Raw genomic sequence first — 26,138 nt, 5'->3', positions numbered from 1 at the left:
TCATGCTGCGTTTAAGCAGTGGTGGGAGAAGTACTCAGATCTTAAAGTGGCAGTGTAGAAATACTCCGTTAGAACTTAGTGAATATACCAAAGTATCGGCATCAAAATATACTTAAAGTGCCAAAAGTAAAAGCACTTATTATGCAACAATTGCCTATTTTATATAAATATATAATATATTGTTCATTCATCTTCAGCCTCTTGTCTCTGTTGGGGTCGCGGGGGGCTGGAGCCGATCCCAGCTGACATTGGGCGTGAGGCGGGGTCGGCCCTGGACAGGACGCCAGTCTATCACAGGACACATAGAGACGAACAGAGACAGCTTGGGGCGCCGGTCACTGGCAGCCCCCTCGCTCTGACAACTCCCCATTAATTGCATGTTTATAGGTCCTGTCTGTGCATGTGTGTGTATATCGGGCCTGTGTGTGTGTAAAATGAAAATTAATAATAGAGTGAAAATTGAATTTATCCATTTATCCATTCTTCTACTCCCGCAAGGAAATTGGATTTTCAGCAGCTTACAAAACACTTGTGTAGAAAATAAGGAGGTATAAAAAAATACAGTATAAGATAAACAATAAACTCTCAGCTAAATACACGTAGAAAGTAGAACAATAAACAGTAAACAATTATTTTTAATACACAATTCAAATCTTAGCTAAATATGTATAAATAAAATAAATATAATATTTATATATAATGTGTGGCAGTGTGTATATATAGTAGTAACTATATATTTATAGTTCATGTGTGGCAACCTTATGAAGGTAAACAATACATTATTAGCTAAATAGATATAAAGTAGAGATAAGAATACAAGTAAAATGGAAATTCACGGAAAGTGAAATCAAATAAGTTGTATAGAGGATAAATATAGATACACAAAGATAAAATATATAGGACAGTATGTGGCATTGTGTTTTATAGAGTGGATAAATGACTTTAGCAGCCAAATACAGGCTACACAGACCTGCCCATGGTCGTCAGCTGATTATATTATTATTAATTTTTATTATTATTATTTATTATATTATTATTGACAACAAATAACACACACAGCCTCAATTAAACAACATTAACACCTCATAGATCAGAATAAGTGACGCAAAATCACGCCGTCGTCATCAGACGCCACCTGACTGGACAGTTGTGTGACGTCAGCGCTGCCAGCGTGGAACGCACGTCGCGCGCCTATCCAGGAAGTAAACTGTCCGGCTAAACCTGCTGCGCACGGAAACAAGTCCGAGCGGTAAATACGTGTCAAACACAACATTTCGGCACGCTGTCCCGGGGGTTTCTGGAGGGACAGCGCGACGTTTCTCTACCACAGGCCGTGCGCGACCCCTCCCACAGCGGCGGACCCGGTCAGGCTGTCAGCGGCGTGCGGAGAGAAGGTAAGCAGAGCTCCGTCAGCTGTGTGACGGAAGGAAGCTACGGCAGCTAGCCCCGTGTGTCCGTGACAGGCGGCTGGTGCGTGTATTTTCAGTGTCATACTGCCGCTGCTGTCGCTTTTAGCCCTGATGTGTCCGCTGAAAGACGCCCGCTCACTGTGCGGTTCTTCCCGGTGTTGTGACGTATTCAGCCCCCCCCTGCCGTGAAATGCACCCCCTCGCATTAAAGGTGATATCCTGCATCAGAAGGCTGTTGTTTCCACCTATAGGAGCAGCTTATACACAGGTAACCACATTAAAAACACACTTTCAACCTATGAATTGCAAGAAAAGCTGGGGTTATATTTAGGAAACGCTGAGTTAAATACATTCAACTTGCTCAAAAGATCCATTTCATTAATTTAGTAATTATGGCTGCAGCTTATTTCCACAGAACATACAAAAAGTTTTGTTTTGGGTTTGCTTTTATCCAAGTTTGTGATTTTAAACTCTTTAAAATAGTTAAAAGACTGTAAGTAACCAGTGTTCTGGCCGTTGTGGGTTACCTGGATATATATATATATATATATATATATATATATATATATATACTGCTCCTATAGGTGGAAACAACAGCCTTCTGATCCAGAATATCACCTATAATGCGAGGGGGTGCATTTCACGGCAGGGGTGCTGAACACCTGCAAGAGGAGACATCAGCTAAAGCACCGAGCTGCATCCTCCTTTGACCCTCCTTCTAAAACCGATAATGTAGCCTGTCCTGTATAAAGTATATTCTTAATGTGGGTGATGTGATAAAAAAAAAAATAGGCCGACCTGATGATAACTTAATGCATTTGGTGTATGTGATTTTTTTTAAACACAACATATTTTGGCAGTGAGATATAATGGCAAGATTTGAAATACCTTAAAAAAACACATCATAACGATATATGTATCCTGACAAAATCTAAAATATATGCAAGTCATCATAGCAGTGTCACGCCTAGCTCAAAAATAATAAATCAATAGAAAATGAGTAGAAATGAAGGTACTTGCAGAAACCAAACCAAAAAAGTAGGCCCTTCCTGTAGAATGATTAATAAGTATATAAGTATATGGGACATCCTGGTCATACAGGTCTGGGCAGAGCAGGAAGTGGGCGGAGGGAGACGCTGCACAGTCTCAATATCTCTGTGGAAGGGCACTGTCACCTGAACCTGATACGTATGTTTGTGATGTTTTTGTTGATTACGAAATGTTCTGAATACTGTTTTGAAAACCCCCCAAAAATAAGTATTTGCAGCGTACATCCCTGAAGCATTAAGGAAACTCAACAGACCACAGTGGAGTTGTTCTATTAAAGCTGGATTGTGTTATTTTTTATCATTCACCGTGGTGACCGAGGGTTACGGTCGCATACACTTGGATAGAATAAGAAACAAAAGATACAGAAACTCCATTCACTGGAAAAACAATAAATAATAATAATGATAATAATAAAAGAAATCTCTATGGAAGGTCTGGCAAATCAAATGTGGAGGTGAAGCCACATAGCTTATGTGAATGAAGTACATGTTGGGTCCATGTTAAGGTCAAATCTAGCCAGTCTGCATCTGGTCCTGTGAGTCCTACGAATAACTCTGCATTGAATCACTCACTTCATGACCATCACAGACAGAGGAGTGATGAACTCTGCTCAGAACGTCTCCAGGTTGGTTTAATTAAAAATCAGAAAGGCGCTTACAGCGTGTTTAACAATCAGACCGAAAAGAATGTTGCGTTATGACGACGTAACATCCGGTGTTATTTCCCACTGCCATCTCTTTAATCAGAAATCTTTGCATTATGTATTATTCATTCTTCAACCGCTTATCCCGGGATCGGGTTCGCGGGGGGACTGGAGCCGATCCCAGCTGACATCGGGCGTGAGGCGGTGTCCACCCTGGACAGGACGCCAGTCTATCACAGGACACATAGAGACGAACAGAGACAGACAACCATTCACACCTACGGGTGATTTAGAGTCATCAATGAACCGAACACCTGCACGTCTTTGGACTGTGGGAGGAAACCGGAGAACCCGGAGAAAACCCGCGCAGACACGGGGAGAACATGCAAACTCCACATAGAAGGGCCCCAGCCGGGATGGGAACCTGGAACCTTCTCGCTGTGAGGCGACAGTGCTCTATGTATTAGTTTATTTTAATTATAGTACCCAAAAAAATCTCCACAATTCCACCGAACTAACTGTTGGAGCTGGAGCAAAAAGGATAGAAAGGATAATGTCCTAGCAGCTCTACCAGTCAAGTCAAATTGTATTTATACAGCACATTTACAAACGGGTGAGCCGCACCACAGTGCTTCACAGGAGAGAGTGCAGTAGACACAGGAATGACAAGAAGGTTAAAATGCAAAAGAGAGAAAATTTTAAAAAGGTAACCAGGGGACACTAAGCGCTCGCACTTAAAGGGGACACTAATCGAAGGCAAGGGAAAAAAGGTGGGTCTTTAAAAGGGACTTAAACATAATAAGAGACTGCTTTGCGCGGATGTTGATGGGGAGGCTGTTCCGGTGTCTGGGGGCTGCTACTGCAAAGGCTCTGTCGCCCCTTGTTGTAAGTCTGGTCCCGGGCACTTCCAACAGCCGTTGGTCATCTGTCGGTAGTGCTCTGGAGGGGGTGTGGTGGTGGAGAAGATCAGACCAGACCATGGAGTGATTTATAAGCAGACAGTAGAAGTTTAAAATCAATGCGGTTAGCGGACGGGAAGGCAGTGGAGTGACGCGAGGACCGGGGATATGTGATCGTGCTTTTTTGTACGCGTAGGGAGTCGGGCGGCTGAATTCTGAACCAACTGCAGGCGGCAAAGCTGGGATTGATCAGTGTGTTTAAAAATAGGCAAGATGTCTCACTGGTCCCGGTGCAGCAGTTGTCCAAAGTAAACACACAGTGAATGTGCAAATGAAGTGCCCACGCCCATTTGAATGCACCACTCCCCTGGAGGCCTGGAATGACAGCCTATCATTTACAGAGACATGTTTAGCTTTTATTCGGTGCTGGAGTGGAAGAGTGTTTGTGTTTACTTCTTACCGAACAAAAGATGAACAAAGCAGATCTACCGTCTACCAAGTCAAAATTAGATCGCTTAAAACTGTGACCTCGCCCTGACGAGAGAGAGATCATGATGTGTACACTCGTTTCACAGACAAAGAGCACTTCTTATATTTGGGTTGGGTCGCTCTATCGGCTAAAGTGAACCCAACTCTGGTGCACTTGGAAACAAATCGAGACCCCTTTTTTCAGGAGGACTTTTCTGCACCAGTCTTCCAATGAGCTCACACCACCCTAAACCCAGCGGACTATCCCCGAACCAAACAGCTCAGGTGTGAAAACACCCTGAGAGTCTACAGCCGTGCTAATAATGTGGTTTACAGCCCCAGTGACTCAAAAGTGCCGCTCCCAACCGCAGGCTCTCTGGCTGCCAGCCGGCTGGGACCCAGTTTCCAGCTATTATCCAGTCCCCCCTCCTTCTGTTGTCTGACAACAACAAAGACACCTATCAATTGCAGGGTGTTACTGTCAATATGAGACTGTGCTTCCTTCACACAAACACATTCACTTAAACTGTGAAGACCCACAGTACCATAATGCACACACTAAGGGCGTGATCACACTGTCCTTTTGGCCGCGGCCAAAACCGGTTTTTCAGCTAAAGCCTAGTACCTTTAAGCCATGTGAGCGCACCCGCTCCGCGCTCAACTGCGGCCAGCGGACCGTCCACGGCCCGCTTGAAAGAGGTGGGCTTCAGCGGAGCCGTTTGCAAATGTACGAGCACGAGCGTGCGCACGTGTACGAGCACGAGCACGAGCCCTACGGCAGTAGCGTTATGTCCGCCTGTTCGGACATGTAAATAGAAGGACGGACCATGCGCGGACATTTAACAACAACAACAATGGCGGTGAAAGGTTCACGTTGGTGTGATGCGGAGGTGGAGTGTTTACTGCAGATTTGGTCGGATGAAAATATTCAAAAACAGTCGAGAAGACGCACAAAAACTCAGAGGTCTGTGGAAAAATTTGTAAACAAAGCCACACACACGCGATCAATGCGTGTGACGTGTTACGGCGTGATGGCGTATGGACAGCAAAAAGTATTGGCCGAGGCCCAGGTAGTGTGAGTACAAACGGTGCTGGGGCGCGGGGGGGAGAGGGAGGGGGGACAAGTACCCTAAAGTCCGGGTCGTGGTCCGGGAGGACAGTGTGAGCAGACCCTGAGTACGCCCTACTCACATTTGGCCCAGTTGAACCGTGCCGTTCTTAAGCCCGATTGTCCCCCCCTCTCTCCGCCCCTGCATATAAATAGCTGTCAGGACAGCTGTCAATGCTCATGCTCGTACATGTGAAATCGTGCCGTGCCGAGGCCCACCTCTCTCAACCAGGCCGTGGCCGGGAAACATGCTGTGCCAAGGCACGGTACAGTTGCACTCACTCTGGTCAAACAAACTAGACTAGACCTTTAATCGTGCTTGGGCACGGTACGGGTAGTAAGTGTGACTAGTCCCTTAGAGCACTCAAGTGGCTGTGTTCCTGCAAACGTTTGCGATTGGCTAAAGTATGCCACAGGTAACCTCACCGATAAGATTCCTACTTACTTAGCAACACAGTCTCCGTTTAGAGACACAACACTTGCACAGCTTTATCTTTCTTGTTGGAATGTGGTTTCGATTGATAAGAATGGAAACCTGACTGAACAGAATCCAGGTCCCAGAGCAGAGGAAGGAAAGCCTGAAGCCTGCCCTGCATCTAGACCTCAGACTGTTCAGTCCATCCGCACCGCAGGAGCAGCTGCCAGCCAGTCCTTCCACCAGACGCCGACAGTTTCAGCCCACGTCCTCAGATGAAGGCAGGGCAGGAAAGGGCCCACGGCCAGAGCCGGGTAAATGCACAAGCTGGCCTAGGCTACAGCCTAGGGATCCCAGGTGTGCAGGGGCTCCGGATTGGCCAGACTATTTTCATTTTGTTTTAAATTTATCTCACTGGGAAAACAAACTTGCCTCCAGTTTGGGGCCCTAAGAAACATAAAAAAAAAAAAGTCACTGATTGGATAGATATGGAACACATTTACCCACACAGCTGCCATCATGCCTTAATTGACAGGATTTTTTTAAGGTTGCGGACACTTCTTCTGTTCTAGCAGGTTTTTTCTGATAAAGTATGATTAATAATGATAATAATAATATGTGGGAGGGCCCAAACAAACAGTAGCCTAGGGACCCATGACCACCTTACAGAATGTTCTAGTATGAATTCACTCACTCTTAGGGCGCGCTCACACTATCCTCCCGGACCGAGACCCGGACTTTAGGGTACTTGTCCCCCCCTCCCTCTCCCCCCCGCGCCCCAGCCCCGTTTGTACTCACACTGCCTGGGCCTCGGCCAATACTTCTTGCTGTCCATACGCCTTCAAGCCGTAACACGTCACACGCATTGATCGCGTGTGTGGCTTTGTTTCCAAATCTTTCCATAGACCTCGGAGTTTTTGTGCGTCTTGTCGACTGTTTTTGAATATTTTCATCCGACCAAATCTGCAGTAAACACAACGTGAACCTTTCCCCACCATTGTTGTTGTAGTTAAATGTCCGCGCATGGTCCGTCCTTCTATTTACATGTCCGAACAGGCGGACATAACGCTACTGCCGTAGGGCTCGTGCGCGTGCGCGTGCACGTGCGCACGCTCGTGCTCGTACATGTGCAAACGGCTCCGCTAAAGCCCACCTATTTCAAGCGGGCCGTGGACGGTCCGCTGGCCGCAGTTGAGCGCGGAGCGGGTGCGCTCACACTACTTAAAGGTACTAGGCTTTAGCTGAAAAAACGGTTTTGGCCGCGGCCAAAAGGACAGTGTGAGCACGCTGTTAATCCGCCCCTGCCCACGGCCCATATACCTGGCATCAGCTTCTGCCACTCCTGCCTGCTCCAGCGGCAGTCTGTCCGTGCCACATCCCTCACCAGATTTCTTTGTCGGGACCTTATCAGCTTGACTTCTCTGTCAGGGCATTGCTGCCGAGATGAGGCATTTTACAAAGATTGTTTGTCTGTTTAGCATCGGCCAGAGGTGTACGCTGCAATAACTTAATGTGTCCTGCACTGTTCGAGGCCTCGTGACTCAAAGACTCCCAGATCTGTCGGGGAACGGTGGTACAGGATCAGGAACAGGATCAATGACACACTGAGGAACCCTGTGAGGTCGACTGAGAGAAGCCTGGGATTGTTGTTTTTGCTTCCTTTTGTATTTTTAGATAAAATAGTTGCGTTGAAGATATATTTTCAGCTTATTTCTGGTCTTTAGGACATTAAGTAGTGTGCTGCTGTTTTCTCATAATTCCCCCGTAACTAAATGCAACAGAAAAGTAGAATTTATTGTGTTTATTTCAGAGCTGAAATGAAAACAGTGGAGGCTTTAATGGATGTGTGTCGCAGGTATAACATGTTTACTGTGAGGGAGGATCCGTACAACCTATTCAGACAGAACAAACCATTGGGTAGTGCTCTCAATACACAACTAAAGCTAAACTTTGGTCTTTTTATGGCTTGTTTTCTGTTTATTGACCTGCATGCAAACTTTAACATGTAGTGGATAATATTGTTGTGTATTTTTACATGTAAATGTTTGCTGTGGATACAATATGTGTGTGTCAAGTCTTTTTTTACACACACGCACAACGTTTTGCAGCGATTGAAATGATTCAATTTAAAATGTTTGTCCTAATATTCTCTTTATCTTGCTCCCAGCACACACACACACACACACACACACACACACTCTTTAGATGATGGTGGACTCCACGTTGGCCCAAGTGGGCATGAATCTGAGTGAAGCCATGAAAATCCTGGGAGACGGACAGAGGTAAGATTAGACACTATTGCGCTGTTCCTTTCATTTAGAAAACAATACCTCCAGCTTCATCCATTTCTTTTTGTAACAAACATGTAAACATATCAGAGCACATTGCAACATTATAACGGTGTTTTTGTGCTGTGCATCTGTTCAGAGAGCTGGAGGCAGGGCCAGAGAAGAGGCGCTTCAGCAGAACCAGCATCCCTGGACCCCTGCAGGGAGAGTAAGACGCGCACGCACACAGACACACACACAAACGCACGCACAAATGCAAACACGCGCACACACACACACACACACACACACAGTTGTCGATTTCTTGTTTTGCAGTTCTAAGTCACACTGTGTGTGTTGTGTGTGAGCGTGTTAATATTTGTAAGCGTGTGGAGGCTTCCATTTCGTACAAAGTGTGGACTTTTGTGGGCCGATGCTTAACACCTGATTCCTTTGTGTCTCCTGCGCAGTGGTCAGGATGTGGCCACTATCCTGCACCTCGTTCACAACCTCATTCATGATGAGGAGGAGGAGGAGGGGGACAAGCCAAGCCAACAGTAAGTGGAACTAACCAGTGAGAACAATTTCACAGGGTCAGCATTTTGTACCTTGACTGTTACAAATGAACCATTTCGTATTTGGACACAATTTTCTTTCCTCGATCATGTTGAATCCAAATCCATAACCTAATAAGTAAAGCGTTATTTGTAACTGTAAGCAAGATGACGCAATTTCTAATGTTTGTGGTGATTTTAAGGAGGGAAGTCACGGCAGAGAAAATGCATGGTAAAGCTGCTCTTTGATGTTTCCAGTAGGATGCAGAACGTGGGTGAACAGGGTCACATGGCCTTGCTGGGTCACAGCCTCGCGGCCTACATTTCTGTGTTGGAGAGAGAGCGACTGCGGAAGCTGACCACTCGGATCCTGTCTGACACTACACTTTGGCTGTGCAGACTGTTCAGGTAAGCCTGGGGCCGCCACCTGGCAGTACAGCTTTGTTTCCGTTGTGCTGATGATCACACAGTAAAAACCAGCATCAGCAGGAGCACAGTATCGTCTCACAGCCATTGTAGAGATGGTAGCTCAGTAGAGTCCTCAGTCCGGTCTCAGACACATTGGCTCGTAGAAATGAAAAGGTACACCACATTGTGTGTGTGGTTTTTATAGTTAACTAATACCTCTTTCACACAAATGACCATGAAAAGAAATTAATAAAAGTTAAGTGCGCACAGCTGCACGCTATAAGTCCGCCACCTGTTGATGACACCGACAAATTGTTTCAGATTCTAATTCTGAAAAAAACAGCAAGGAGACTGTCGGAACATGTTCAGGTAGCTAGGCTAACGTTACATGTTTAAAGGTGGGAGGTCATGTTCGCCATGGACGAGAGATGGGCGAAGTTTTTCTTGCAAAGTTTGTCGAAAAACTGTGAAAGGCATTAAGACAGTAAGTTAGGGCGCACTCATACTGTCCTTCCGCACCGGGCCAAAACAGGTTTTTCGGGTAGAGCCTAGTGCGTTTGACCAGTGTGAGTGCAACCGCTCTGCGTCTAGCTGCGGCCAGCTGGCCGTCCACGGCCCGTTTGAGAGAGGTGGGCTTTTGTAGAGCGCGTTTGCACATGTATGAGCATGAGCGTGCGCACGTGTACGAGCACGACGCCTACAGCTGCTCTCACGTCATTTTATGTGCGCCTGTTCGGACATAGAAATAAAAAAGACGGACCATGCACGGACATTTAACAACAACAATGGCGGTGAAAGGTTCACGTTGGTGTGATGCGGAGGTGGAGTGTTTACTGCAGATTTGGTCGATGAAAAGATTCAAAAACAGTCGACAAGACGCACAAAAACTCTGAGGTCTACGGAAAGATTTGTAAACAAAGCCACGCATCGCCATGACGTCATCAATGCGTGTGACGTGTTACGACGTGATGACGTATAGACAGCAAGAAGCATTCTCCGAGGCCCAGGTAGTGTGAGTACAAACGGGCCTGGAGGGGGGGACAAGGACCCTGAAGCCCGGGGCGCAGTGCTGAAGGACAGTGTGAGTGCGCCCTTAGTGTCACGACTTCTTGTATCTGGCCCTTCAAATTAAAAGCCCTCCAGCCTTTTAGGCCCAATACTAGCCGCCAGTCACATAGATTTTCACTTAACTTTGACAAGAATCGGCTCCAAATGTTTGGTTTTTTTTTTACCTTGACTGATCAACCAATTAAATTTTGGTCTACCAATGATTTTTTGGTCGACTATTTCAGAAGTGATGTGTAATCTGTCCCTCAGGTATGAGAACGGTTCAGCCTACTTCCACGAGGATGACAGGGATGGCCTAGTCAAAGTGTGTCGGCTGGTCATTAACGCCCGTTATGAAGAGTATTCCTCAGAGGGCTACGCGGCCCTCAGCTCCAAACAGCCAGTCATCTACCAGAGTGCGTCAGGAAGGCCTGGACTGGGCCAGCATCTGTGCAGTCAGGTGGGAAGGATGGAACACACGCTCATACGCATAAAGGATGAAGATAACATTTCAAACATTGGCCAAGTCCAAGCCTTCACTGCCACTGGGGGTTTGACAGATATTCAAATTCTACATGAAGGAGCTTTCAAAACAAGCGATGCCTCCCAGGGATCCTTATTTACCTGGAGGCAGTTTCTCCTGAATCCAGGCCCGGGCGATGAATCAACACTTTATTTACAGTTAAAATTTTGGCTTCTAACAATTCTGGAAACAAGATAATGAGGCTAAAACGATGTTTGAGCGCCATGCCATTTCACATTGATGCTCTTGTTTTTTCTTGCCTTATAAATCCAGAACAGCACTTTCCTTTACAGCCAATCAATCAATCAATCAATGCTTTATTTGTTAGGGACAGTGCACATTAATGAACAACGATAACAACATATCACTGTAAAAGTGCCGGATTATAGCAAAGATGCTAATTAGCATCTGTAGTCCCTGCTAAAAAAAATAGAAAAAATAGAAATACTACTAAATAAATAAATAAAATACAAATAGAAGAGACAAGACACACCGTACAATACATGACACACTCAGGAGGACACCAGACACACACAGGATAAAGCAATGAAATAAAACGTTGTGTTCAATTTGATTACAGACGAGTCAGTGGTCGCACTTTTGATTTGATTTAAGCCACTTTTTGAGTTGACCTTTAAAAGAGGAAGTGCGCTTTTGCCTGTTTTCTGACTGAACGTGAATTTAGTTCACTAAACTGTTGCTGTAGTCGTCGTTTTCACCGGGTTATGGAAGCGCATTACCATTAATGTGATCACATTTAGTCTTTTTTGTGTGTAATATTATATAAGTTATTTAAATGTGTATGTACATAGAGTATTTATAGCATTATATATGATTTTTATTTATGATTTATTTACATTATATTTTTTTTTATTTGATTTTCAGTTTAATTATTATATTCACAATTCAAGAACATCCACTGGTAAATCTATGTCTATAGCTTAATAGTCTATGTTAATGGCCCACATAGAGTGTCTGATATCAGTGTTCAGTATTACATTGTCATACAGATTATATTGTATTTTTTTCAATTGCGTACAAAATTATTTTAATGTCTCTCTCTGCGTCACTAGCTCGGCCTGCCTCTCTCTAGTCTGTGCACAGTTCCATGCAATACGATATTTGGATCCCAACACCAAATGGTAGGTTAATCTAAATGAAAATATACATATATATATATATATTCAAAACCCACGTTCAGATAGTTAGACTTAACTGGTCCTGACTCATATCCTGTGTGTCACTGTCAGGATGTCGCCCTGTTGGACAAACTGATCAAAGAGGACATAGAGGCCGGGAAGCTTCCTCTACTGTTGATCGCCAACGCAGGTGAAGAAAAATCACAATTCAAACACTGCTTTTCATCTACAGGAGTTCATTACAAGACTAATGCATTGTATTCATTTGAAAGCATAGTTACTCACGAGACTTGTTTCTGCTGTTTGTCCCAGGTACCCCTGGGGCGGGACACACGGACAAGCTGGGTCGTCTGAAGGACCTGTGTGATCAGTACAGCATGTGGCTCCATGTGGAGGGGTGGGTCAATTAATTTACTCTCTACAACACATGGTCCTAAAGCTGTACTCCGTAAGATCCCGTCTATTTAATTGCCTTTTAAGTTCCTATCTATCACAGAGTGAGTTAAAACAATGGTGATTGGTCATATGACCCACTAATGAAAGCACTTCTACTTTCCTCATTGTCTGTGGCTACATTCCCGGGTTGGATGTAAATAAGCCGCCTTGTTAGTGACGCTGCTGACAGCGGTTGGTCTGTCGGCCCAGATCGTCCCTAGTTATGCTGCGTTCACTTGTAATCATAAATCGGGAACCTCAACTTCTGAGTCAGGCTTGTAGTAAGACGTGTAATAGGAACATGTGTGCGTGTGCGTGTGCGTGTGCGTGTGCGTGTGTGTGTGTTTGTGTGTGTGGATTTTAGAGGGTAACATATAATGGGCCGACAGGAAGTAGAGAGGTTAATGTGTTTCAATAAAGTTTACAAAAAATTACAATTGACAACACACAGAGTGACCCTGAACGTGACAAGATGGAGGCTCTGTAAAAACAGGCTTGCCTGCAGTTACATCTTATTGCCACAGAGGCCGCTAGAAACAACGCATCTCAATTCTTATCTTTAATGTAGGCAGCGTCACCTTTAGAAATGTATTTTATTTAAATAGAAATTATTATCCTAATGTTTTCAGTATGATTTTAATCTATTGACAATTGTGTGACAGTTTTCAGTGATGACTCCAGTATCGCATGAAGTCCCTGAGGCTACTGCTGTAATGTTAACTTTAATTCTGATGTTGTGTTTTCTTCTGTAGGGTCAACCTGGCAACCCTGGCACTGGGTCAGGTCTCTGCTATCATGGTAATGTTAACCTACTCTCGCAACCTAAAGGCTGCTTCAGCAGAAAAAAACAAAATACAGAGTGAGATTCAATGCACTGTTCTTCACCGTGGCCAATCATTAAAGGATAGGTTCACATTTTTTTAAGCTTAAAATAACACTGAGATATGTTATATGAATTGAAAAATCGTATCTATCCATAGTGGCCTTAAACAGATCCCTTAGAGCCTACTCACACTGTCCTTTTGGCCGGGGCCAAAACCGGTTTTCAGCTAAAGCCTAGTACCTTTAAGCAGTGTGAGTGGACCCGCTCCGCGTCTAGCTGCGGCCAGCTGGCCGTCCACAGCCCGTTTGGGAGAGGTGGGCTTTTGTAGAGCGCGTTTGCACATGTACGAGCACGAGCGCGACGTCTACGGCGGTTCTGATGTCATTTATGTGCGCCTGTTCGGACAGAAAATAGAAGGACGGACATGCACGGACATTTAACAACAACAACAATGGTGGTGAAAGGTTCACGTTGGTGTGATGCGGAGGTAGAGTGTTTACTGCAGATTTGGTCGATGAAAATATTCAAAAACAGTCGACAAGACGCACAAAAACTCAGGTCTATGGAAAGATTTGTAAACAAAGCCACGCATCGCGATGACGTCATCAATGTGTGTGACGTGTTACGCCGTGATGACGTATGGACAGCAAGAAGCATTCGCCGAGGCCCAGGTAGTGTGTGTACAAACGGGCGCGGGGGGAGAGGGAGGGGGGGACAAGGACCCTAATGCCCGGGGCGCGGTGCGGAAGGACAGTGTGAGTGCGCCCTAAGATAGCGTGCCGCCATGATGTGTAACTAGTGCTGCAACACACGTAGATAATCAATTAATTGTTCAAGTATTTTACCACGCGAAAATGTTTTTCAGCCTCTCAAACATGGAGATTCCCTGCTTTGCTCTGTTTTTTTATTATATTTAACTGAATATCTTTGGGTTTGGACAAAACAAGGCATTTAAAGACATCACCTTGGACGTTGAGGAACCACGTTTTTTTTCACTAAACCAAAAAGATTTATCAGTTGATCAAGCAAAAGAAATGGCAGATTAATCCATAATGGAAATAACCGTTCATTGCAGCCCTACCCACACTTCCGAGTGTCCCTTTTACATTTAGCTCTGTTACTTGCTTCACTGCCGGCTTAGCAGTGGAGCAACAATGCCCGCTCATTCCGTGTATGTACCTTTTTATATATAGCAGCGGATGACGGCACAACATCATCACCTTGAACAGGCTGTGTAAATAGGGCTGACTCTCCACACCTGCCAACTTCGGAGCCGTCCCTCCCTCAGTGTTATTGCGTCCCCTCATTTTGATTAATACAATATTTTGATTATTGAAGCCAGAGACCCAGCAAATGCCCTTATGTTGACTTTATCTTGTAACGCATGTGTACGTTCTTCTTTTCCTCCAGGCAGCCACCAGAAGTGACAGTATGACACTGACGCCAGGTCAGTGGCTGGGCCTGCCGGCTGTAACTGCAGTCACCCTCTACAGACATGAAGACCCAGCTCTGGTAGGTTCATTTCATTTCATCGAAACTGATTCAGTGTTTCGGGTAGTTTTTGCATTTTTGGTTGTCGTGTTGGTGCCGATCCTAGCTGAGGAATGTCCTTTTCTGTCAAACTCCGACTGAATTAACCTTTCATTCAAGAAGAAGAAGAATTCCTTTATTCGTCTCGCAATGGGGAAATTCAATTTTCACTCTATTTTTTTTCATTTTACACACACACAAGCCCGAAATACACACACATGCACAGACAGGACCTACTGTATATACATGCAACTAATGGAGAGATGTTAGAGCGAGTGGGCTGCCTGTGACCGGCGCCCCGAGCACTTGGGGGTTCAGTACCTCAGCACCTCTGCAGTGCCCAGGAGATGAACCGGCACCTCTCCAGCCACCAGTCCACGCTCCATTCATGGTCAACACAGGGACTCGAACCAGCGACCCTCCAGTTCCCAGCCAAGTCACCTATGGACTGAGCTACTGCCGCCCCAATGGAACTGTTTAAACTACCCAATGTGTTCTTGATTTCTTTAAGATTAGTAGTATTGCGTTCAGCTCTTCAGGACCACTGTCTTTGTCTTTCCCTGAATGACTAGTGCTCTGCGTCTCTGTGTCTTGTGTCTCAGTCTCTTGAAGCGGGTCTGACCTCCAGCCAGCCGGTGGCGAAGCTGCGTGCGCTGCCTCTCTGGCTCTCCCTGCAGTACCTTGGTCACAATGGAATTGTTCAAAAGATCAGAGATGCCACCGCCCTGGTGAGGATCACTTCCCTCCACCTAGTCCACAAACATTTTTTACATTTCTGCAAATACACTGGAGATCAAAATTAGAGAACTAATGATTAACACTTGATTCATTCGGAAATATTGTTATTTTCTATTGTTCAGAATCTGATGGAATATCTGCAGTGGCTATACCACTGCTGTACTAGCATGTTTTTTTTTATTAACCCAGTATTTTAGCATAAACTAAATAACTAATGTATAAATAAATAAATATCTAGTATTAATACTTTGTTCTCTAAGGGCGCACTCACACTGTCCTTCCACACCGCGCCCCGGGCTTTAGGGTACTTGCCCCCCCTCCCTCTCCCCCCGCGCCCCTCTCGACTGTTTTTGAATCTTTTCATCGACCAAATCTGCAGTAAACACTCTACCTCCGCATCACACCAACGTGAACCTTTCGCCGCCATTGTTGTTGTTGTTAAATGTCCGAGCATGGTCCGTCCTTCTATTTTCTATGTCCGAACAGGCGCACATAAATGACGTCAGAACCGTCGTAGGCCTCGTGCTCGTACACGTGCGCACGCTCGTGCTCGTACATGTGCAAACGCGCTCTACAAAAGCCCACCTCTCTCAGACGGGCCGTGGACGGCCAGCTGGCAGCAGTTATGCGCGGAGCGGTTGCAATCACACTGGTCAAAAGCACTAGGCTTGACCCGAAAAACCTGTTTTGGCGCTGTGCGGAAGGACAGTGTGAGTGCGCCCTAAGTTGATCTCCAGTGTGTGTAAGTATTTCCCAACAAATTGGGAACTTCCCTGTAATTGTTTTAAAGGTCCAATACTGTAAAAAGTGAGATTTCCATGTCTTTTCTTTAAATACTGTGAAAGTATCAAAACAATCCACAGAGAAATGCACCTTTTATTCAGAAACTGTGTCTTAAAAACGAGCCACCTGGACTTCTGTACGGTTGTGATGTCACAACTAAACTATATACAGGTAGAAAGTGCTGCTACAATGCTGTTACGGTCATTTCCCGGCTGCAATGACAGAGACGCTGAGAGTGCCGAATTGGAAGACCCTGAAACGCTGACCAATCAGAGCAGACTGGGCTTTTTTCCCCAGGAGGGGGTCTTAAAGAGACAGGCGCTAAAACAGAGCATTTCAGAGAGTGAATACAGATATATTCAGAAAGTCTGGGATAAATAATGTCTTTTTTGAGCATTGAAGCACGTAAACATGTTCTAGTAGCAACCCAAAATACAAGTGAACCTGAAAATGAGCACGATAGGCGAACCAATTTAAATACTGGCAACCAAATGTCAAATTATGGATCTGGGCAATCAAATCATGTTCTTCTTCTTCATTAAATGCTGAAATTCCGTCGTTTCACCTTTATCTCTCTCCCCTCTAGAGTCAGCACCTCCTGCAGAAGCTCAAAGCTGTCACCTCTATCAAAACATCGGTAGGTGTTCTCTTAATCCTCCGCCATAATAATAACTCAACGTTTACCATTCGTAGGGTTTTTTCTGGTGTTACATGTCCCGCTTGATAGAAACGCCATCATCAGGCTGTGAATTCTCACACTTTCAGACTCAGTTGGACGTTACACAGACTTTGTACCCGGGAGCTAGCAGGGTAAAGTCTGTTTTAACGTCTAGATAATTTTTGCAGTGCATGTGTGAAAGGGTCTTTATTTTCACAACATGCAGCAATTTGTCTGTTTGGTACAAGGATCAATAAAGATAAGGCTTAACTTGTTATTACGTAACGAAATGATCTCCGTCTGTTCAAAGAGTAAAAATCTATTTGTGTTTGTAGGATGTGCTTCAGACAGAGGTCTCTCTCGTCGAGGCTTTGACCATGGTAAAAACCAGAGTCGTGTCGATAAGGAAACACACGGGGGTACAGACTTGGCTTAAAGGCTTGTTCACTGGCATCCAACGAAGGCAAACGCCACATCCATACAGTAACATAACTGTAATACATATGCAGTGAACAATCGAGGGTGTTGGGGGTCAGAATCATTTTTACGGTGGTACTCAAACTCACAGTATCCTGGTAAAACAAAGGATGAATTTCAGAGGTAAAGATGCTGAAGTTTGAGTTTCAAGTACCACTATGTTAGTAAGATGTGATCTGTATGCGCCTGCAGGTCCATGTGTGAATCTTCTGTGTGTGCGTGTGTGTTTGTGTGTGTGTGTGTGTATAGCTGTAGTTATAGTCAGTGTTGGTTGCCTTGGTTCCAGGGCTTGGTGTCGCCGATCCCGCCCATCTCCGGGGCTTCACTACGGGACGTTCTGGGCTCTCTCATGCTCTCTATTGTAGGTGGGACCGAGCTTCTGCCTGTCTCCCTCACCCCCACCCCCACCCCCCCTTCCTCTTCCCCATTTGTCCTCCCTTCTCTTCCTTTTCTTTCTTCCTGTCACTCCTGACCATTTTCTTTCACTCACATCAGCTCAGCTGTATTTGGGTCTTCATTGGCTGATGGACTGTTCACTTCTTCCTAATTGTTTAGGATGTGGACCACTCAGGCATGTTCTACGAGGTACTTCAGGGAATGCCTCTCCACACTCATTATGTTTTGTTGCCTTTGGAAGAAATACAAGGGTCATGAATAATTAACGAGCGCGTCATGTGCTGTTCCATCTCGTTACTTCCTTTTGTTTAAAATTAAGATACCAGCCAGTGATGCCCCATGTGAGGGTGCTCTCCAAGGGAGCAGAGTAGAAGGTCTTTAGGACTCCCACAGAGACTTTGAATTTCTTTATGTGACATGTCCGATTCTCTGCGACGTGGACTGCCAGGTACCTGAAGGTGGTCTTCCTCTCCACAAGAGTCCTCAGGGTTGTGTTGCTCCCCTGCTGCTTCCTCCCAAAATCCACAAGCAGAGTTATTTAAAGAAAAATTCTGGCGTAAAATCATCCCATGATCTTTTTCGACAAATACACGCATCAAATAAGACATAGAGACAATTTTTGTCGTGTAACAACTGTTAATGGAGCAATCTGGGAGAGTCGCTTACAGTCGCTAACAGCTGAATGTGGCTAACGCTGATTAGCTCTGGGCAGTACGGTGAAGGCATTAAAACGGCTTTTTTAACCACTAATGCTGCTGAAAATAACAGCAAACCTCTGCAGCAGCATGAGAAGAGTCCCTACACACAAAACAAAGCACCAGTGGGCTCTTTCCTTGAGAGGAGCTGCTACCGGGGCCGGTTGGTAAGTCTTTCAAAACACTCTTTTAATAAACTCTGGGTTCACTAACTACGTTGTTGGTGCTTTGTTTACTGTAGAAATGCACAAGTAGAAACATCCCACGTGGTGATCTTTTGTTTTCCCCTTTCTTGTTTGACGGTTCTTTCTCTGAATTGCCGTCTTTTCTTCCTGCTTGGTTGAAAACATTTACCCAGTTGTATGAATGAGCTCCTGGTGTGGACTTGAACCCTAAGTTATCTGCTTTAGCCGTGTCTGTTGTCAACTCTTCTCTTGAGTCTGCTGCTTCAACTAATGACTGGCCACCACTGAGACAAGAAAACCCTACAGCTGGAAACAGTTTTTCTATAAAAGATAAACTGAAACCGTCCGTATGTTGAACTAGGTAACGCAATGTTGTCATCTGTCCACAAGGCAAAAGTATTTAAAACAGCTCCGAGAGGCCACGCTCCAAGGTGAGGCGGAAAGAATGCCTCACAGAGAGAGGTAAGATGTGATAAATTGTTCAAAAGGAGATAACGGCACAGATTTTCAGACAGTCTGTCTTTGGCATTTAAGGAATGTTGACCTTCACACGAATGCTGGCAGAAGTGGTTGTAGAAATGTCAAGAATGAAAAAGAAAACAGTTCAAATCGTGCCTACTTGCACACCTCCGCACACGTGGCTGATCGATGCCTGTGAGATTCCACCATCAGAAAGGAGGGTTTCAGATAGCAACCGGCGCCGAGTGTGAAGCACATTGGAGCCTTTAAACCTGTCCTGGGTGTGGCTACCATTTGTCTTGTATCACACTTATTTTTCTGGTTATCTAAACTTAACAACACCACAAAAGCTTGTGAATTATTCATGACCCTCACATCAACACCCCAGACACCCTAGGCTCCATCTCAGTCCCACCCAGGCATGATGCTTGCTTTAACCTTTCCCCTGGATGCAATCAATAGCGGGCTTCACAATGGGTTGATTTCCTGTCTAAGTGGTTTGAGAAAACGAAGAAGTGCGCCACATGCAACTTCACTGAATTTCATTATGGTTCAATAGTATAGTACAATTTGACACGAATAATAAGGTAATGCTGAACAGGAGAGACCAACCCTGAGTGAGATACTCGAACACAGGTATGTCCAGGTACAGCCTGCTTCAGTAACCTGGTTGCATGGTTCATACAGACTTTTGCTTTGGAAATATTTTTCAATGATAATGTAGTTAAAGAGTAATTCCGACGCAAAATCATCCCATGGTCGTTTTCGACACCTACATACATCAAATTGGGCCATCGAGAAAGTTTTTTTCGTAGTACTAACAGAGAAATCCAGGAGAGTCGCTAACAGCCGGACGTGGCTAACAGTGATTAGCTCGGGGCAGTACAGTGAAGGCATTCAAAGGTCTTTTTTAACCACTAATAGTGCTCAAAATAACAGCAAACCTCTGCAGTAGCATGAGAAGAGTCCCTACACACAAAACAAAGCACCAATGGGCTCCTTCCTTTGGGATTGACTTTGGTAATCCACTTGAATGGACTTTACTAGGAGAGGAGCTGGTACAGGGGCCAGTAGGTAAGTCTTTAAAACACTCTTTTAATAAACTCTGGCTTCACTAACTACGCTGTTGCTGCTTCGTTTTATGTGTAAGTACTCTGATAATGCTACTGCAGAGGTTTTTTAGTATTAATGGTTAAAAAAGCCGTTTGAATGCCTTCACCGTACTGCCCCGAGCTAATCACTGTTAGCCACGTCCGGCTGTTAGCGACTCTACCAGATTTCTCCGTTAATAGTTTATACATGTAAAAAACTGTCTCGATGGCCTATTTGATGTAAGTCCCAAAAAAGACCATGGGATGATTTTGTGCTGGAATTACACTTTAAAATGCCCAATCATCATAAACATATTGTACTTAAGAGTATATCAGTATATATCAAGCTGTGGCCTTGGTTTTGGCTGCTCCATACCACTGAGAGGCCGGGACTCGAGGCATTACTTCCATAATGACAAGTCTGCGTAATGTATGTGACATACAGGTACAACAGCCACAGACGTAACATGTAGTTGCCTTTCAAAAGCATGGACACAAAGCGAAACGTTAAATCCGTGTTTTCATTGCACCCTCTCAACTGGTGATCATTGTTTTGCATGTCACACAGCAGATGACTTGTGAAGTAGGATGAAAAGGAGCCCTGAGTCTCCGATGGCTGATCTGTGTCTTTCTGTGCCCAACAGGTGGAGGATGAACTCAGCTCTCCTGTCGTGTTGTTCAAGTTTTCCCTGGAAACGAGTGCTGGTAAGGGTCGCTTAAAATCCACCCCTTGGTGGATGTTCCCCCTCAGACCTGCTGCACCTCCCTCCCCCTTTCCTCACTGATGAGATGTTGCGCTCGTGTTTTACATGGTGCTTAGAGTCAAAGGTCTGTGTGAGCGAGTTTCTTGTACACTCCAGTCTTTGCCTCTGAAAACCTAGTACATTTTGAGCTAATTTCATTTTTTTTTACAACTACTGTTCTCAAAAAATGAACTTCTATGCTCAAAAGTGTGAAACACATTCAGAGATTATCAAGATAATAATGTCACAGTCGACAAAAATAATTATAGTAATTATGAGTTCTTACTTTGCCTTTGTCCTATGCTGATAGCATCCAGTGGGGGTTCAGTGGAAGGTTACTGTGCTGGGGAGAAAGAGGTGCTTGATGCCTTCAACAGATGGGTGAGCGTTTCCTCCTCCTTAAACATGCACTGCACCTTCCTTGTATTTTTTTGTCAATGCTAGATTCAATTATTCACTTTTTGTGTATCTCTGCGTGTAGCTGGGTGAACAGCTGCTTCAGCTAGTTCCCACCAGTGGGTTAGATGTGGTGGAGCTCGAAGACGAGGGTACATGTGTTCGCTTCAGTCCCCTCCTGACTGCTGCAGGTAACACATGCAAGACATTGTGCTCGATTGTTTGACGTTAATACTGACAAGGAATGTTAAAACATCACCGGGACACAGTCATGACTTTTCCTCCCTCCCGTCCAGTTCTGGGGACACAGCAGGAGAACATTGAGGAGCTGGTGGAGAAGCTGTCAGAGGTGGTGCCTGTGATGTGCTCCACAATGTGCCTCAGACAGGACTTCAGAGAGGAAACCCACCGACACTCACCCTCGCTCACGTACATAGAGGAGCTCAGCTGGCCTGGCCTTGGTGCTGTCCGGTAAGAATGGCTTTAATGGCGCACTCACACTGTCCTTGCGCACCGCGCCCCGGGCTTTAGGGTACTTATCCCCTTGTCTCCCCCCCCGCGCCCCAGGCCCGTTTGTACTCACACTACCTTGGCCTCGCACAAATGCTTGTTGCTGCCTATACGTCATCACGTCGTAACACGTCACATGCATTGATTGACGTCATCGCGAAGTGTGGCTTTGTTTACAAATCTTTCCGTAGACCTCTGAGTTTTTGTGCGTCTTGTCGACTGTTTTTGAATCTTTTCATCGACCAAATCTGCAGTAAACACTCCACCTCCGCATCACACCAACGTGAACCTTTCGCTGCCATTGTTGTTGTTGTTAAATGTCCGCGCATGGTCCGTCCTTCTATTTTCTATGTCCAAACAGGCGCACAGGAAATGACCTCAGAACCGCCGTAGGTATCGTACTCGTGCTCGTACTCGTGCTCGTACACGTGCGCACGCTCGTGCTCGTACATTTGCAAACGCGCTCTACAAAAGCCCACCTTTCCAGATGGGCCGTGGACGGCCAGCTGGCCGCAGTTATGCGCAGAGCGGAAAAAAATGTTTTGCCCCGGTGCAGAAGGACAGTGTGAGTGCGCCCTAAAAGAGCCAGGGGAAGAAAGATCTATCCATGTCACTTTTCTGTAAAATTCACAACAGAGCAATCTGACATGTAGTTAGTTCGGTCATAGTGAGGTTAATAAATGGTCTTGATTCAATTTCATTCAATTCAATTTTATTTACAGTGCCATATCATAACAAAAGTTATCTCAGGACACTTTACAGAGCAGGTAAAGACCACACTCTATGGCTCATTTATGATTCACACAGACCCAACCATTCCCCCGTAGAGTACAGTGGCATTGAAAACCTTCACTATAACAGACAGGTATGTCAGACAGACCCAGCTCTGTGGAGGACGCACATCTGTCCTGACAAATTCAGCTCAAAAATAACAACCTAGCTAGGGGCTCGTAAGCCCGAGCTGTAAGCTTTGATGGATGAATCCTTCCTACAGATACTCTGAAGTAGTCCTCCCTCCACCATTCACCTAAACTAAGATAAAGAAAGATTTTAGCAGCAGCGTTATAAATATCATTTATGTTTCCATTCATGTTCAGGTACGAGCCTCGGGCTGAAGGAATGGATGAGAGCAGGAGGAAGCAGGAGATGGAGAAAATCAACACAGAGCTGCTGAAGAAACTACAGGACCTTGACACTGACATCGTTTTCTCCACCGGTAAGTTCCTCTTCACAGCTGTGAGGCCTGTGAGAAATGTAACCCAGCAGTCATCTTACTACACTTTGCTTCTTGTATCTCTCTCCCCAGGCCCTGAGTTCGGGACAGAGGAGAACTGCATCTTTGTCGGCATGGTCACCGAGGACGTTGATGTTTCAGAGTTGGTGGATACAGTAGCCGCCCTGGGGAGGGACATAGAGGAGAATGGAAGGGTAACTGCTATGACGTTGTTTTTTATTATTTTGTGGCTAAAAGGGTCATCGAAGATTATGAGTGGTATAGAAACACTCAGCCTTCAGCCCCTCACCCAACATAGCAGGTGCTGTACTAGAATTAGCTATAATCGTAATGAAAAAAGGTAATAACACGCTCAAATCACAATGAAAAACTAAGAATGAAAAAACTGGGTGCTGAATCCTTCACAGCACAAGTTTATGTAAATGAATAAAGGAAGCTCTCCAAATTTACTGGTTTATTAAGTTGCCACACGAACTGGCTGGAGTGCTGTCCTTATCTTTATTCATGTATAATTTGAATGATCATGGCCATTGTGAGTCATTGTGTATTATATCCCATATAAAAAAAATGTAAAGAATGAATGTTGAAAATATTTTGCCCAAATCAAACTCTCACAGCTCGATTATTTGCACTCAAGCATGATTAAATATCAGCTCAAATATTTGGATAACTCCACAATTGTGATGTTTGAACATCAGACCGATGCCTACTAGCGTACATTTATTTTGCAAACTTGGTTTTGAGATAAGGCGTTTGCGAGCCTGATCTAAAGTGAATATAAGGGCGCACTCACACTGTCCTTCCGCACCGCGCCCCGGGCTTTAGGGTACTTGTCCCCCCTCCCTCTCCCCCCGCTCCCCAGGCCCATTGACACTGGTCAATCCACTAGGCTTTAGCTGAAAAACCGGTTTTGGCCCGGTGCGGAAGGACAGTGTGAGTGCGCCCTTATATAGAAAATGTCTAACTCACAGTTATTCTTTCCTGTGTAGCTATTGGAGAACATGACAGAGGTGGTGAGGAAAGGCATCCAGGAGGCCGAGCTGCAGCTGCAAAAGGCCAATGAGGAGAAACTCCTGGAAGAGGTGTGTTTGTGTGTGTGTGTGTGTGCGTGTGTGTGTGTGCATGTGTGTGGGCGTGAGTGTGCGCACTTGAAGGTCTATATGTGAGTATCCAAGTGCAGTCCATTCAAATATTTGACTTGCTTTGTCTCTGTCTGTAGGGGATGCTGAGGCAGCTTCCTCTTGTTGGCTCTGTGTTGAACTGGTTCTCTCCATATCAAAGCTCCATAAAGGGCAAGACCTTCAACTTGGCTGCAGGTACTGTGTGTCGCTGTGTGGTGACGACTATAGACAACACTCTGAAGTCACTTCAATGTCACAGAAGGTGGGACTTTTCAACCCAGTGATTGAAGTGCAACACAACCCAAAGGGAGTTGTGTGGTAGTCTGAAATGCAACAGATACATGAATATTGTGTCTTTTTTTGGTCACACACAGAGTATTCATATATTGAAAACGATTCAACCTTTTAAAACCTACTGAACGTACATAAATGTACATTTTCATTTTGTTTTTATACGTCAGGACTCAAGGATGCGACCAAATGGTGGCATTTTGCAACCAAAATTTGAGAGCGTACGTCCAGTCGCACATGCGCAACCAGATGTCTCTATCAAAATGTAAGAAGCTAAACAGCAACAGAGAGACAGATAAGACAGGAACCATGTGTAAGAAGATAGTGTCGTCAGCACCGTAACACAAACCAGTAACCTAACATGCAAGCCCCGCAGCTTCTTTAACATCAGGATACAAGTTATAATCACAGTGTCGCACCAGACGGACCCAAAGCCTCTGTATGTGACGAGCTGCTAACAGATGGTCTCTGACGTCTGTCGCCCAGTGACAGCAGAAATATACAAAACCGAAATAGTTTCATGTCAGCTCTATGAGAAGAAATCAACAGTGTTTAACTGAGACATTGACTTTATTTCAGCGCAGTGAGTGAGGCAGCAGGTGACACACAGACTGATCTGACCAGTCAGTGTAGATACGGTTCAAATGTTTAAACACATAAACAGCGAGCGATCGACTTAATAAAATGCAAACGTTTCTGTTCTGTGAGATGAGCGAGTGACGATCATTACACTGCTTCTTGTCTCGCTCTCTGTGGAGCAGTACCTTATGTTGTCGTTCGCGGAGCGGGGCCCTTTTAGACGGCGAGCCCCCGCCTGCAGGGGCCCAGTTTGGGGGTAGGGGGGCTTTTCTTTACCTAGGTGATTACCGTAGGCTACACCGCGGCAAACACAAGTACTATGCAAAGATGCCTGCAGCACCATCAATCAACCCCCCTGTAAAGAAAATACCGACACTTTAAAATACTCTTGAAATATCGTCGTATCTAATGGACTCGGTGTCTTGTATCGTCTCGTCACACCCCATATTCTGAATGTATGGTATATTTCTTTCAATATTGTAGCTACTGTCATGACAGTGAAGGTTTACCTTCTATGTTGCATCTTCAAAAGTGCACAACAAAAATGTGACACTGAACTTCAAACAGCAGATCGTAATTTCTGCATCTATTATTGATTTACGGCGTGTGCCCCTAAAATGTCTGGTTGCGCTCCGGCCACAGTGCTCCTAGTGAAAAAAGTTAGAAAAAGGTTAGTCTGTGATCATGGCATTGTTCGTGTAACATGCATGTTTATGGTGTGTGTCCATAGGTTCACTTGACTCCACAGAGGGGACATACTCAGCCAAGGCACAGGCAGGCAGGTCGTCTCTGCAGGAAACTCCGACCTCCTCGTCAAAGAAACTCCCGGGTAGGGTTGTCTTTTTATCCACCATTTTCTAGCTATCATCATGGAGACTCTCCCTGCAGATATTTCAAATGAAAAACCACCGTTTCAGTCACCAGAAAAGGCTTTTCAGGTGAACTACCTGTGCAGGGAACTTTGAGTTTCATTAACAGAAGGATAAAGGATAAAACCAAAACAAACAACAGCAAATTGATTGTAATAGCTTGCTGAGCTTTCTGTTTTCCCTGTACTGGAAGTT

The 26,138-nt window shown here is 45.0% G+C and overlaps 1 protein-coding gene across 2 annotated transcripts in view; it reads left to right on the top strand.

Annotated features, from left to right (window-relative positions):
* Positions 1 to 1,222: 1,222 nt before the first annotated feature.
* The window catches only part of pdxdc1 (pyridoxal-dependent decarboxylase domain containing 1), a 31,293-nt gene continuing 6,377 nt past the window's right edge, over positions 1,223 to 26,138 (top strand). The window contains exons 1-23 of one of the 2 annotated variants that reach the window (XM_083931146.1): positions 1,223 to 1,394; positions 8,160 to 8,274; positions 8,420 to 8,488; positions 8,730 to 8,816; positions 9,072 to 9,221; positions 10,539 to 10,728; positions 11,865 to 11,933; positions 12,042 to 12,120; positions 12,243 to 12,327; positions 13,118 to 13,163; positions 14,599 to 14,700; positions 15,321 to 15,446; positions 16,826 to 16,876; positions 17,233 to 17,277; positions 20,845 to 20,905; positions 21,254 to 21,324; positions 21,425 to 21,530; positions 21,636 to 21,810; positions 22,947 to 23,065; positions 23,156 to 23,277; positions 24,073 to 24,165; positions 24,303 to 24,399; positions 25,805 to 25,903. In XM_083931146.1, the coding sequence (XP_083787272.1) occupies positions 8,198 to 8,274; positions 8,420 to 8,488; positions 8,730 to 8,816; positions 9,072 to 9,221; positions 10,539 to 10,728; positions 11,865 to 11,933; positions 12,042 to 12,120; positions 12,243 to 12,327; positions 13,118 to 13,163; positions 14,599 to 14,700; positions 15,321 to 15,446; positions 16,826 to 16,876; positions 17,233 to 17,277; positions 20,845 to 20,905; positions 21,254 to 21,324; positions 21,425 to 21,530; positions 21,636 to 21,810; positions 22,947 to 23,065; positions 23,156 to 23,277; positions 24,073 to 24,165; positions 24,303 to 24,399; positions 25,805 to 25,903 (2,119 nt within the window). In that variant the 5' untranslated portion in view covers positions 1,223 to 1,394; positions 8,160 to 8,197. The remainder of the gene's footprint in view (positions 1,395 to 8,159; positions 8,275 to 8,419; positions 8,489 to 8,729; positions 8,817 to 9,071; positions 9,222 to 10,538; positions 10,729 to 11,864; positions 11,934 to 12,041; positions 12,121 to 12,242; positions 12,328 to 13,117; positions 13,164 to 14,598; positions 14,701 to 15,320; positions 15,447 to 16,825; positions 16,877 to 17,232; positions 17,278 to 20,844; positions 20,906 to 21,253; positions 21,325 to 21,424; positions 21,531 to 21,635; positions 21,811 to 22,946; positions 23,066 to 23,155; positions 23,278 to 24,072; positions 24,166 to 24,302; positions 24,400 to 25,804; positions 25,904 to 26,138) is intronic. The other variant, XM_083931147.1, reaches the window with a different exon arrangement.

This window comes from Echiichthys vipera (assembly GCF_963691815.1).
Source record: "Echiichthys vipera genome assembly, chromosome: 17".
In the NCBI taxonomy this organism is placed as follows: Eukaryota; Metazoa; Chordata; class Actinopteri; order Perciformes; family Trachinidae; genus Echiichthys; species Echiichthys vipera.
Note: the sequence above shows the minus strand (reverse complement) of the source record. Positions and strands in the feature narration are given on the sequence as shown.